The 13232-nt window shown below is 37.7% G+C and overlaps 1 protein-coding gene across 1 annotated transcript in view; it reads left to right on the top strand.

Moving 5' to 3' along the window:
- Positions 1-9730, top strand: part of Frk (fyn related Src family tyrosine kinase) — a 93479-nt gene extending 83749 nt beyond the window's left edge. The window contains exons 6-8 of the mRNA XM_028769058.1: positions 6778-6959; positions 8966-9131; positions 9519-9730. Of these exons, the coding sequence (XP_028624891.1) occupies positions 6778-6959; positions 8966-9131; positions 9519-9730 (560 nt within the window). The remainder of the gene's footprint in view (positions 1-6777; positions 6960-8965; positions 9132-9518) is intronic.
- Positions 9731-13232: the final 3502 nt, after the last annotated feature.

Genomic DNA, 13232 nt, shown 5'->3' with positions numbered 1-13232 from the left:
TCTCTCTCTCTCTCTCTCTCTCTCTCTCTCTCTCTCTCTCTCTCTCTGTGTGTGTGTGTGTGTGTGAGTGTGTGTTATTTGAAGCTACTTCTATGGCTAGTCAACCTTAGACATTTCAGACTAAAAAGCAGAAATATAGTATTACTCTATTCTTTCATTTGATTCTGGCAGTCAAAGTAAGGGCACTGCAATATTTATCACAAATGAATAATTCAAAAAATAATAAGCACTGAAACAAGATGCTCAAAATTGAGATAAAGTACCAGCAGAATAATTTGAGCTTGAAAAATTGAGACTTCCTCTGATATTTGCAGTATCAGAGCAAGACTGATAGAATTGTGAGCAAGTGAGAATAGTGGGGGGAAGAGTTCAGGGGGAGGAGAACATGCTCTGCTTTTGAGGGGGACTTGTGAATCTGGTAATTCTAAATTGCAAAACAAGAAAGATGGAGACAAAGATGTGTCCTACATAGTGCTGTGAAAAGCCAAAGTATACTTAGCTCCCTTGCATGTGGTCCCCAAATTTAGCAGCCTCAGAATAGTGACCCACCACAGAATTCCATCAGCCACTGACACTTCTGCTTTATTTCCAGGACAAAGCAGAAGAAGGTATTTCTGTCATTTCTAATAAAGTACTTAGCAATTGTCACCTATAACAGCCAGATTAAGTAGAATTATGAATTCCCAATATTTAGGCCTATCATGAGCATGGAATGAATTGATTTCCTCTAACTTGTCTTTGGCTTTTCTCAGTCTGTGACTTCCATCCTCAGATTTCTCAACAACTGATACTTCTTCCATCTAACATGCCCTCCTAACGTAATTCATGGTTTTATTAATTTCACCTAGTCAGTGTTTACTCCCATCCTCTTGGATTTTCTTGAACATATTTATAATTGTTATTTCTAAATCATTGTCCTGTGTATCATCTAAATTGTTTTCCCAGTGAACATTACTGTGGTAGTACTAATTTATGGAGATGTATTATTGGTTTTTCATACAATATTTTTTGTAAAATGACCTTGGCATCTGGAGTTATGTTCTTGGTAGTGATTTTTGGTATGTATATTTGTGCCACTTGTGTAGAGTGGCTGTTTAGATCTTTGTTTGCTGCTACTCAAACTTTTCTGATTATGAGCCAGCAGAATGGCGTTCAAGATTCAGTCCTGGGGCCACTCAGGTGTCGATGTACAAATGAGATATCTGAAGTACTCTAAGCTTAGCAAGGTAGGGCTAGGTACAGCTTCTGATGACAGCAGTGGACCTTCCAGAGAGTTAGTGGGTGCTTATTGCAGATGCTCAGAAGTCAGTGGAAGGCTTGCTTCACCATCACGTTACTGGTCCTTAGGTGGCAGGTGCTTAATACATATAATGATGAAAGAAATAAAAAATTTAAATAATTTCAGAAGAGGGTAAAGACACGCTTACATCTTCGTATGAGAAACAGTAATCAACATGTAAAAGATAGAGAAATCACCTTTGTGGAAGAATATATTTCAGAACTCCACATTTTATGTGGTTCATTTAAAAAATATGTCTAAAATCATGGACATTCTCATTTTTAACATGAGTGTTTAATCAACAGAAGGGAAGAATGATGAGTATGTATTCACATTATGATAAAGTGACAGCATTTCTGTTACATGGCAGTGTTACTAAGTGACAAGACAGAGAAAGGCAGGAGAAGTGGATATCAGGCATCGAATATGAGCAGTTGAATTGCCTACTGATCAAAATTCAGGGGAAAAGAGGTCTCTTGCATTCACTCTACCCAAGTAATTCAAGCCCTAAACATACATGGACAGTTTGTACAGGCCTGTAAAACTATAAAACTATGCTGGATGTTAGTTTTATATTGCTTTCTACTGAGGATGTTTGCTGAGCATACTCTAAGTTATGCAGGTCTCATGATAGCCTGAAACTAGACAGTGTAATGGGAGAGACAGGAAGATGCTGATGTGAGTTGCGATGTTCTTTCCAGTGTTTGGCTGCAAGCATTTAGGAGAAGTTAGGTGAAGAGCAACTATTTGCTTATTCATAATTAAATTTGTAAAAGAATCTTTATATATTGGATACCTACAAATTGAAAAACTGTCACCCACATTTTGGCAGCGAAATAAATACTTAATGACTCACTTATTGACCCTCTAATATATACCATTTAAGAAAACCTTGGTAATTAAGGCAACATAATGAAATATGTGTGCCTACATACATATTTCACTAATAACATCTTACTGAAACTAAAAGGAATCAAATACCTGTTTCTTGTTTAGTTTGTTGAGATTTCTTTTATTACTTATTTATTTTGCTCAGTGAATGCTTACAAGACGTCTAGCAAACACCAAACATTGATGTGCCCTTTAAAGAATAGCAAACACTTTCTGTTCTGATAAGTTATATCCTGACACATGGTTCATGATTTTCATGCAGAGTTTGCTGAACAGGACTGAAGCAGGCAGGTATATTGTTTTCATTAATGTCCCCTTTAGTCAAATACAACTGCATAATAGTTGCTCTATAGAAACATGAGATGCCTCCACAATCCCTCACTGGTGTATGTTTAAGAATCACAGAAAAGGCATGTCTAGGCAGACAGCACAGATCAGCTATTGAGAGAGCATAACATTCAAGTTTCAAACATGCCTGGATTAGAATCTCTATCCTAAAGCCCGTTCCTATGGGTAGTAAGAAGCCCAGTGAAGTAGAAATAATAGGAAACAGCAGTTCACATATTAGTCTGTGCATTAAATTAGGCAATTTACTGGAAATCAAACACATGAGCTAGCAATAGGAGAGGGCACAAACATTTTTCTTTAAAAGAAATAAAACAAAATAAAATACTGTAGTATTTACTATGTGGCAGGTGTTTTTCCAGGTTACTTAAACATAAACTTAACTCACTTTCTTATGAGACAAACAAATATTCTCATTTTATATTTATTGGGAAGGTCAACAACTCATTTAAGGTCTATGTCCTTAAAACTGGGACTATGGTTTCTGCTTTAACGCCATGCATAGCACTGATATTGTTTTTTTCTAGCATGGATTACTTGTCTGTTGTTATTCTACAAACATTTATTATATCAGTTGCTGTAGTTGGTGTGCTGGCTAGTTTTATGTCAACTTGACAAGCTAAAGTCATTTGAGAGGAGAGAGTCTTAATTGAGAAAAAGTCTTTATAAGATCAGGCTATACACAACCCTATATGTCATTTTCTTAGTGACTAATAGAGGAGGACACAGCCAATTGTGGGTGGTACCATCCATGGTCCAGTGGTCCTGGGTTGTATAAGAAGGCAGGTTGAGCAAGCCATCAGGAGCAAATCAATAAGCGTGATCCCTCCAACAGCTCCTGCCTTCCGGTTTCTGCCCTCCTTGAGTTCCTGCCAGGACTGGTTTTGATGATGAACTGTTATATGGAACTGTGAGTGAAATTTAAAAAAAAAAAAAGCCTCTTTTGTCTACAAGTTGCCTTTAGTCATGGTGTTTCCTCAGAGAAATAGTGACCCTAATGAAGACTGTCAGGAATGTATCTGACTGGGTTTCATAGCTCTGGCATCATGGTTCATGGTCTAGGTGACCTTATTTGCTAAAATCATCTCAAAGTTCTAACAGGGATGAATCTATCACCAAACCAACTCAGGTTGTTGGCAGGAGCTGGCTCATCCTGGGCTGTTAAGTTGAAGAAGTCAGTTCTTTGCTAGGTTTTGGCAAGAAGATGTCCTGTGCACTCTATCACACAGGATGGCTCATAAATTCCCAATGGTGTGAGCAAGTGCGAACGCAAGAGAGCGGTAAGCATCAGGAAGATGAAGGCACAGGCTTTTATGACTTATTTTTGGAAATGTTGTACCTTCAGTTTTTCCTTATTCTATGAGTTAAATGTGTGTAACTGGGTCCAGCCCAGCCCAAGGGAAGGGGTGATGACTAGGAGGCAAGGGGCAGCAGAAGGTTCGAGAATTGCGTACCACATATGGGGAACCATCAGTGCCCCCTCTTCCCTATACCTTTCTTTCCTTATTGAGTGGATTTGATATCAAAAGGCAGGCTGCTGTGGCCACCAGAGCACCAATATGTTGTCATTGTGCTTCATGCTAAGCTTTATTTAATTTTTACAACAATGCCCTGTTTTCAACTGAGTATTAGTGTTAGAGACTATAGCATACAATTTAAAGCTTTTGTGACTTTTCACATAAAATTAGCCATTTTTAATATCGTTAAATTGTCCTTTGGATATCCTTTGCTGAGAGGTGACATGAGGATTTACACTTTTCCCACCGGTCTTTACATTATTAAATGTATTTCTGTCACTTCAGAGTTGAGGGTTATTTAAGAGCCTGGACTGAACATCCTATCGATTCTTGCACACATCCTGTTGCTCCAAGCTAGCAAAGTGGTCCAGCTTAAATGTGATTTTCTGTGTGTGTTCTGGACAAAATGAAATAGGGAACCAAATGACTGGACAACCATCAGTCCAATACTAATGATTCTTGTTTCATGAAATTATGTGTGTGGATATGTGTGTGTGTGTGTATACATGTGTGCACACACACATATACACATGTATATATATTATACAAATGCTCATAATATTTGACTCCAATTTATTTCTTCATTCCATTTATTTTCATTTTTATTGGAAAAGTCACTGCAAATGCAGAACGTATATAAATCATATACAGTAACTTATCATGTAACTACAATATGATTAAATAAGAAACTATGCAGTTATCTTCCAAATCCAGAACCTGAATAGCAGGCATCCCAGAAGTGTCTGAATATTCTAACACTCATAACCCTTGCTGTCTGCATTTTCCAGTTACTATTTTCTCTTAACCTTACCATAACTAGCCTCCTTATTTTCTCCCTAGTTCTGAAGATTGACCTCTATCTTCTGCTAGACAGGAGCTTTGCCACTGAACTCAATGATAGGCCTACTCTCTCCTTCTCTCAGCCGAGCATTTTAGTATTTGCTGTTTCATCTGACTGTCTCCACACCCTCCTCACTCACAAGCCATCATCCCTTATAGACCATCTCTAGTAGAAATGTCCTTTCTGCTCCCCTGCTCCCCAATGACTTCTTATTACTTCAGCTAACAAATGCCTTTTAGCCTTTATGTTGCTGAGTCTGTGGTTCAAATTTGACTATGATGATAATTTGCTCTTAAAACCCTTGATTTTTCAGAGCACCTTCCTCTTTCGTGATTCTAGCTCATCCTTTCCACATTTCTTGCAGGTTTACTCTTCTCTACCAAGTCTAAATGTTTTGTGTTTTAATGAATGTGAGAATATCTAACACACTTGTTCCCACTCATTAACACAACCATTAAATTTATATGTTTAGTTGAAACTGTGAGCTCCAGACACACAGGGTTCTTTTCTTTCTGCCAATTCTACATAGGCAATTCATATATATCACTAGACAATTAAAATTGTTTCAGTTTTGCACAGGTGCAATGATAGTATTATCATCTGGAATCTACTGGGCTCTTCTCTGGCATTGTGTTAAGGGCTTTATACATGTTAATTCATTTGAAATTCTACTTTAACCGTGGATACTCTTAGCTAATTACTGTTATCACTATGTAGATGAAGACACTCAAGCACGGGGCTGTTAATCATATTGCTCAAAGTCACAAAACAATATGAAGAATAAATAGCCTTGATCTCAAGTCTGATACTCTGATGCCATTTCAATCTTCCTAACTCCTGCGCTATAGCTTCCTGTGATGTCAGGGCTCGTGTCTAAGCCTAATGACCATAAATTCAATTCACTATAAGAATTAGTATTTGATTTAGGAAGTCAAGGAGAACAGATATTTACACTTTTGTGAAATAACCCCAGTGTTCTAGATAGTTGAAGATACTTGCCAACAGTATGTAGTTTAACCCGAGGGTGACATGAAACTTGAGTTTCCAAAGGTAGCACTGTCTGCTTCTATTAATGATCAAGCCCATTATACTATGTACATTTCTATGCCTAGCTATATATAATGAGTAGTAGGTGAATTTCTGTTCATTTAAGGTGGGTCTGTATCTGGAGAGATGCTCTGAGAATATCAAGCCAAGAAGGAAATTAAAAATACATTATGCATGTGGTTATAAATGTAGTATATACATTTATAAGTGTTAGATCCTTAAAATTTGTCCATGACCTCATTTTAAAGAAAAATATGATAAAAGAATGAAAATTTTTCTTTGATTTAGCCAGATTATATGCCCCCCTCACTCTGTGTGTGTGTGTGTGTGTGTGTGTGTGTGTGTGTGTGTGTGTAAGTTAGAGGTCAATATTGAGTGCTTTCCTCCATAACTGCCTGTTTATGATCTGAGACAGAGTAACTGGGTCTGGAGCTCACTGACTGATGAGACTGACTAGCCCAGAAGCTCAGGATCTTCCTGGCTTTGCCTCCACAGCACTGAGTCTACAGGCGTGTGCTGCCATGACCAGATTTTTCTACAACAGTGCTAAGGATCTAAAAGTCATGTTTTCATCCACTGAGCTATCTCCCTATGCTAGAAATGCTTTAAAGAAAGACAGAAGCATTTCCCAGTTGACAGTTTCCATAAAAAGACAAATCAATGGTGTGTGATTCTGAAAACACAGATTAGCATGTGTGTTGGGATGATGGGATGCTTTTGCTTTATTCTCTTTAAATTAGTGTCATAGCACCTATGATTGATTTACCGGATTTCTCAGAATTTACTTTGCTAGTTCAATATGTTCCAAAATAATCTCCCATTTTCTCTCTCTTTCTTTCTCTCTCTCTCTTTTTTAGATGATGGTGGGTCAAAAATCCATTTGATTCAACAGGTAGACATGGCAGCACAGGTGGCTTCTGGAATGGCCTATCTGGAGTCTCAGAACTATATCCACAGAGATCTGGCTGCAAGAAATGTCCTTGTTGGTGAACATAATATCTACAAAGTAGCAGATTTTGGACTTGCAAGAGTTTTTAAGGTAAATTTAGTTTTGTTTTAATTAGTTCTTATAATAGGTTAATACAGCAATAAGTTCACAATTATTATTTAAAACTATTTCTCGGCTAGGTGTGGTACTAAACACTTAGGATCCCAACATTCAAGAGAGTGAGGCAGGAGGATTTTGGGTTTGAGGTCACACTGAACCTTGTCTCCAAATAATAATTGCAACAAGAGCAACAAAGCCACACACACACAGAAGAAACAAATAAAACTGTCATGTTGTCTGTCTATGGTCCATTGATAAAGACAAGTTGTGTAAGACCTAACAGACAGAGTGCTTTTCTATTTCTAGGGAGTGGACAACCAAGAGAAAACAGTGTTCATGTAGATTAATAAATAGGTAATTAAATTCATCATTGAATTTCTTGTCAGATGCTACCAGCACCACTCATCTGCTTTCACATATTCCTCCTCCAGAAAGCAATAGACTGCATCTAGCTTTGCTCACTTGTCAATAGGCTGAGGTCATGCTGCCATGATTCTGCAACTATTACTAGCTTTGTGTATTCTTGCATGTGTATGGGCATGTCTGTGTTTTATATACATGTGTGCATGTGTGCTTTTCTCTTTGTGAATACATGCAGAGGCCTGGAGTTGAAATTGAGATGTCTTCTTCAATCCTTTCTGTACCTTGATAAAATGGTTCTAGCAATTCTTTGAGGATTTCATACAATGTATATTGATAATATTCATCCCTTCTCCCTAACTTCTCTCAGACCTAGCTCTCACCTCTCTACCCCTACAACTTCTCGTTCTCATTCTCTCTCTCTCTCTCTCTCTCTCTCTCTCTCTCTCTCTCTCTCTCTCCTTCTCCTCCCCTACCCCCTCTCTATCCCTCTCTTTCTCTTTCTCCTGAGACAAACTGCACTTGCCATAGGGCAAATTTCTCACTGAACCCATAGTTATCATTTTGGCTAGACTGGCTGGCCGGCAGGTCTCTTGGAACCACCTGTATCTTTATCCTCAACTCTGTGTTACAGACATGTAATCATATCACCTAGTTTTTATGCGGGTGCCGGCAACCTGAACTCATATCTTCATACTTTCTCAGAGAACATGTTGTCCACTGAGCCATCTCTCCAAAACTAAACCACTGGGTTTTCATTTACCAGTACTCACCCTGTTTTGTGAAATCAATCAAAAAAGACTAATAATAAGACATCATATGAGGTGTTTAAATCTGGACTTAACTTTTGATTTCCACATTGATCACTAAAAATATGAATGTAGAACATGAAACGCAACATGTAGGGATTCTCTTTTCATATCATTTTTCTTAATTTTTAGAAATTAATTAGAAAGCTACTATGTTGATAAATTAATAAATTATTCACATAACACTTTTTAGGTATTAGCAAGTGCTTTAGATGATAATCAATGCCAGCTTTAAAAGTTTTATTTATTTTTATTTTATGTATATGTGTTTTCCCTGCACTTATGTGCATCTGTGCACTTATGTCACAGCAGAATCCAGAAGATACCAGATCTTCTGGAACTTGAGTTACAGATGGGTGTGTGCTACCATTTTGGTTCTAAGAACCAAAACTGTATTGTTATCAAGAACTGCAAATGATCTTAACTACTGAATTATCTCCCTAGACATAGCTCTTAGCTCTTCACTACTAAGAGAAAACAACAACAACAAGAAAACAAAAACAAAAACAAAAAAACAAAACCAGACATCCTTTGCTTCTCCCCCTCTTTCTTCAGTTTGTAAAGGACTTACGTAAATCCAAATGATCACAAATTCTCCTGCGTGCAATAGAATGACACTCCTCAGAGCCTCAAGACACACCTTGCTGATGACGTTTCACTGATTTTTCTAGTCTTATATGTTTGGTTCAGAGTTTGATATTATAATGCAAATCAACCTAAGCCCATATTGAATATTTGCCTCTACATTTTCATGTGACACAGGTTACAAATAAACAAGGGTAGCACAACAGATCACTAACTTGGCTTGAATCTTTGATGCATTAACAGGTGGATAATGAAGACATCTATGAATCTAAACACGAAATAAAGCTGCCAGTGAAGTGGACTGCACCAGAAGCAATTCGTACTAATAAATTCAGCATTAAGTCTGATGTGTGGTCTTTTGGAATCCTGCTCTATGAAATCATTACTTACGGCAAAATGCCTTACAGCGGTGAGTGATTACTTCAGAAGTGGGCCTTCCTGTTGCAGGTCACTTGCGAAGATGTGGCTTTAACTGCTTTGCATAGACTTAGAGGGTAGAGTTATGAGGCTGACCGTACCATGTGCCTGGAGGAACCCGATAGATAAAATTTGATGATGATAATTTCCATTAATGAAGTAGTTTATTACTTTCTTCTCCTTTGCTCTTGAATTGCAGTCTTATAGACTCCGCTTGCTGCAGGTTTTAGTTTAGTGTCTACAGCCTGGGAAATGGATGGTGGGTCTCGTGATGGGCTTTTTCAAGGGAAAAAAAATTCCTTTATAACCCAGAGTTTAGTGTCAGCTATAATTTGAAGATTCTGATCGTCCACTTTTTGTTCTGTTCTATATATCTTAGGTAAAACAGGTCCTCAAGTAATCCAGATGTTGAGTCAAAACTACAGACTACCACAGCCACCTAACTGCCCACAGCAGTTCTACAGCATCATGCTGGAGTGCTGGAATGCTGAGCCTAAGCAACGGCCAACATTTGAGTCCCTGCATTGCAAACTTGAAGACTACTTTGAAGAAGACTGTTCCTATTCAGATACAAATAACTTCATAAACTAGACATCAAGGAAAAGAGAAGAAATATAATGAAGATGTGAAAATGTGGGACTCATCAGTCCAGAAATATCGTCTACTCAACTGACTGTGAAATCAGCTTATTTTGACATATTCAGGTGGTAGGATGAACTCACCTGTGTATTCCATATCAAAAAGATAATCTGTGTGTTTTATTGACTAGAAAACACTGCAGGACAGTATAAGATGATGTGTCATTTTTTTCTCACTGCCTGGTAAAATCAATCACACTAAATGAAGTTATTTTTTTCCTTTCAAGAACTCCTCACATTTCTATTTATTGTTTGAAATGCCGATCAAGAGAATCAACAGATGACAGTGTTTACTCAGTTTCTCTTGTGGCATTTTCCTGTTTACTGATTAGACTGGTTATTCATTATTCCTCAAATTGCTGAATCCCATCAGGCTGTTATTATGAAGGAATCTGATTGCTTTGCCGCACAGCAGGACCTGTGCTTTGAGATATTTTTTCTCTCTTTTAAAATATCCTGAAACTACAATGATGGCAAAGCCATGTTAAATGACTTGATTGTACTTGAAGTAATTGCACATATTTTTCCTATGCATAAGAAAATGAAGCAGCTGTTGAGAAAAAGAATTAAAATCTTTCTCATTTTGTAGAAGGAAATGATGGAGTTTGCTCTATACCTCAGTATGTGTCATCAGAGAATCATCTGCCTTAGTTTTAATCTCTTAATGTCAGGAATCAGGTTGCAAAGCCGATGAATTGTTATTTATGGGAATATAAGGGAAAATACCACATTCCCTACCAGGTCTGAGAAATAGATATTAAAGTGGCTTAGTGAAACTAGCAGAGAGCTGGAGGATTGCTACAGCTTTCTAAGTAATAATAAAAAGTTCCTTTGGCATACAGGCCTGTTTTAAATTGGCTGTAAAACAGGCCAAGCCGTGCTGAACGTGGTTATGAACTGTAGCTTTTGTCTGCTAAGACTGGATGCTCTTTAGTATCTTAATTTTTTTCTAACCTTGGTAAGAACTTCCATGTTTTCTTAGGCAATGAGTGTATGAAATGTTCTGTCCTATTGGGTGAGTAGCAAGACCTCTCCAAAGTCAGCTCCATATATTCTAGGTTCTTCTAATGTGCAGTGCTGAATCAACCTTCCAAAAGGAAACAGAGTATATCAAGTTTATCCTTCACCCTTCTTTAAGAGAGAAGAGAATATCTAGATGGTCCCAAGGATCCCCTGGGAATTAAAAAAACATATCAGTTCTTTCAACCGGGAACTAGGAGGCAAGGTATCAGGGACTAACCATTAGCTGTTTGGTGATGTCATTACCCTAGCTACATTTCTGTTGCCATGGTAGAAATCCTGACAAAAAGAAACTTAGAGGAGACAAGGTTTATTTTAGAAGGTTTACAATTCTGGGTCATTGCATCACAGCAGGAAGTCCCAGTGACAAGAGCTTGAAGCTGATTATATCACCTCTGCAGTCAAAGAGGAGAGAGACATGACAATGTGCATGCATGGCTTGTTTGCTTACTTGTGCTCAGGTCAATTTCTACACTCTTAAAAAGTTTGAGACACCTTTGCCTAGGAAATAGCTTGTCACACAATGGCCTGGATCTTCCAGGATCAATTAACTTAATTAAGACAATTCTTTACAGACATGCCCACAGGCCAGTCTAATACAGAGAACCATTGTCAATTCATTGTGACTCTTTCTGGGTGATTCTAGGTGCTGACAAATTGTTAATTATAGCTGGTCAATAGACCACTTAAGACTCAAATTCTATCAAACTATCCCATCTACTGAAAGCATTGTCTGTGTTAGACTGGTCACAGTTGGCCACCAGTGGTAAGTGAGGCTCTCTTGTATTCAAGAAGACAAAATAGGCAACTTCACTCTTAGGCAGTATCCAAAGCTTCTTAAACACACACACACACACACACACACACACACACACACACACACACACCATTCCTATTTTGGAGGGGAAGCAGGTGGCAAATGCAGTCCTGTGGTCAATGGACAGCAATCAGTACAGTGAATGTGAATGCCAAGTGTTGTCTGGCTTGGAAGAAAGTCTGCACAGAAGCTGGAGATATGAACTTCTCCAAGACAAGCTGCTTATTTGAATAAAATTAGAGATTAGTTGCTAGGTAGGTGTCCACTAACAGAACTACTTAAGATGAATTAACTGTTGGAATTAATCTATGTACATGTATGCATTCATTTATCATCTCAAACATTTCTGAAGACTTTAATCTGGATCATGTGTAAAGACTATAGACGTGCTCAGAGAAGGAAAAGCATTTGTAAGATAAGGTCACCATTAATATTTTAATCAGTTGACAGAGCATGGGATAGCTTCAATGGTTTATTTCAGATCATCTGGTTTAGTGTAACCAAGGAGCAGACAATCAACAACTAGTTGGCTAAAATGAAATTGAAAACAAAAAAAAAGGACTCCTTTTCCTGAGTTCATCTCTTCAGGACAGATTCTTCTTGGTGCATATGTAGAAATAAGGGACAGTATTCCCATTTCATTGTGCAAATTCAAATGCTGTGTACTTTTATGTGGTAGCTGATACTAATAAATTTGTAGTAAGATCTGGCTTTGAAATATAAAATGGTTATCCGTTCCTGCTTTAATACCATCTGAAACTTGTTTAACTCACTGTGTTTGATTCTTGGAGACATTTATGTTCAAGGCTCTGTCAAAGCAATCTATTATTCTTGTTTTTACCCTGATGGATCATGGGGGAGAATAATGGATTCAGTTATGAGAAGCAGTAATAGATTTTTTTAAACTGATATAAATTTCTCTTCCTGTATAGAATAAAAGGATCAGGAAAGAGGTAGGCTGAATTTCCTACAATGAGCCTGCTCTTGTTGAAGTTACCTCTCATAAATTGTAGCCAAGCACTTTTCGTGTAATGTTTTATTTATGTAATTCAGCTATTTGGAGATGGTAGTGAGGGATATGAGTACATCATTTTATGTGGTATTTCAAATTATTTTTGACAAAAACCTTAAGAAGTTTTGTGATCGAAAAATTCAAAATTCCATTAAGCCTCCTTTTAAAAACATACGGAATGAAATAGGTTTAAATTACCCAAGGTCAAAGAGGCACAGAGTAGAGTTGAAGCAGTTGTACAGAACTGAATATTTTGTCATCAAACACAAAGTCAAATCCACAGTGATCAGGAATGGACAACCATTCTATACGAGTGGGTAGCCTGAAAGCACACCAGTGAAGAAGACTGTAGGGAGATACTACCTTATTCACAACTACTACACACATGTTTCTGTATGACAGCTATGTGGATCTACAGTACCATGAGAAACACCAACTCGTTTGACTAGTTGTCTGAAGGAAAAAACATCTTGGGAAGCTTACTATATAGCCCAGATACAATTTCAAAGAGGAAAATGGCCCAAATGGCACCACGAAGAGTGTCAAGAATATGCTGTACCTGCAATCATGTTCTTCTTGGTATAGTTGATCATAAGCTATTTGGAT

Source organism: Grammomys surdaster, unplaced genomic scaffold (genome assembly GCF_004785775.1).
Source record: "Grammomys surdaster isolate TR1022 unplaced genomic scaffold, NIH_TR_1.0 190, whole genome shotgun sequence".
NCBI classification, from domain to species: domain Eukaryota; kingdom Metazoa; phylum Chordata; class Mammalia; order Rodentia; family Muridae; genus Grammomys; species Grammomys surdaster.
The sequence above is the reverse complement of the archived record's forward strand: the minus strand, read 5'-3'. Positions and strand labels throughout refer to the sequence as shown.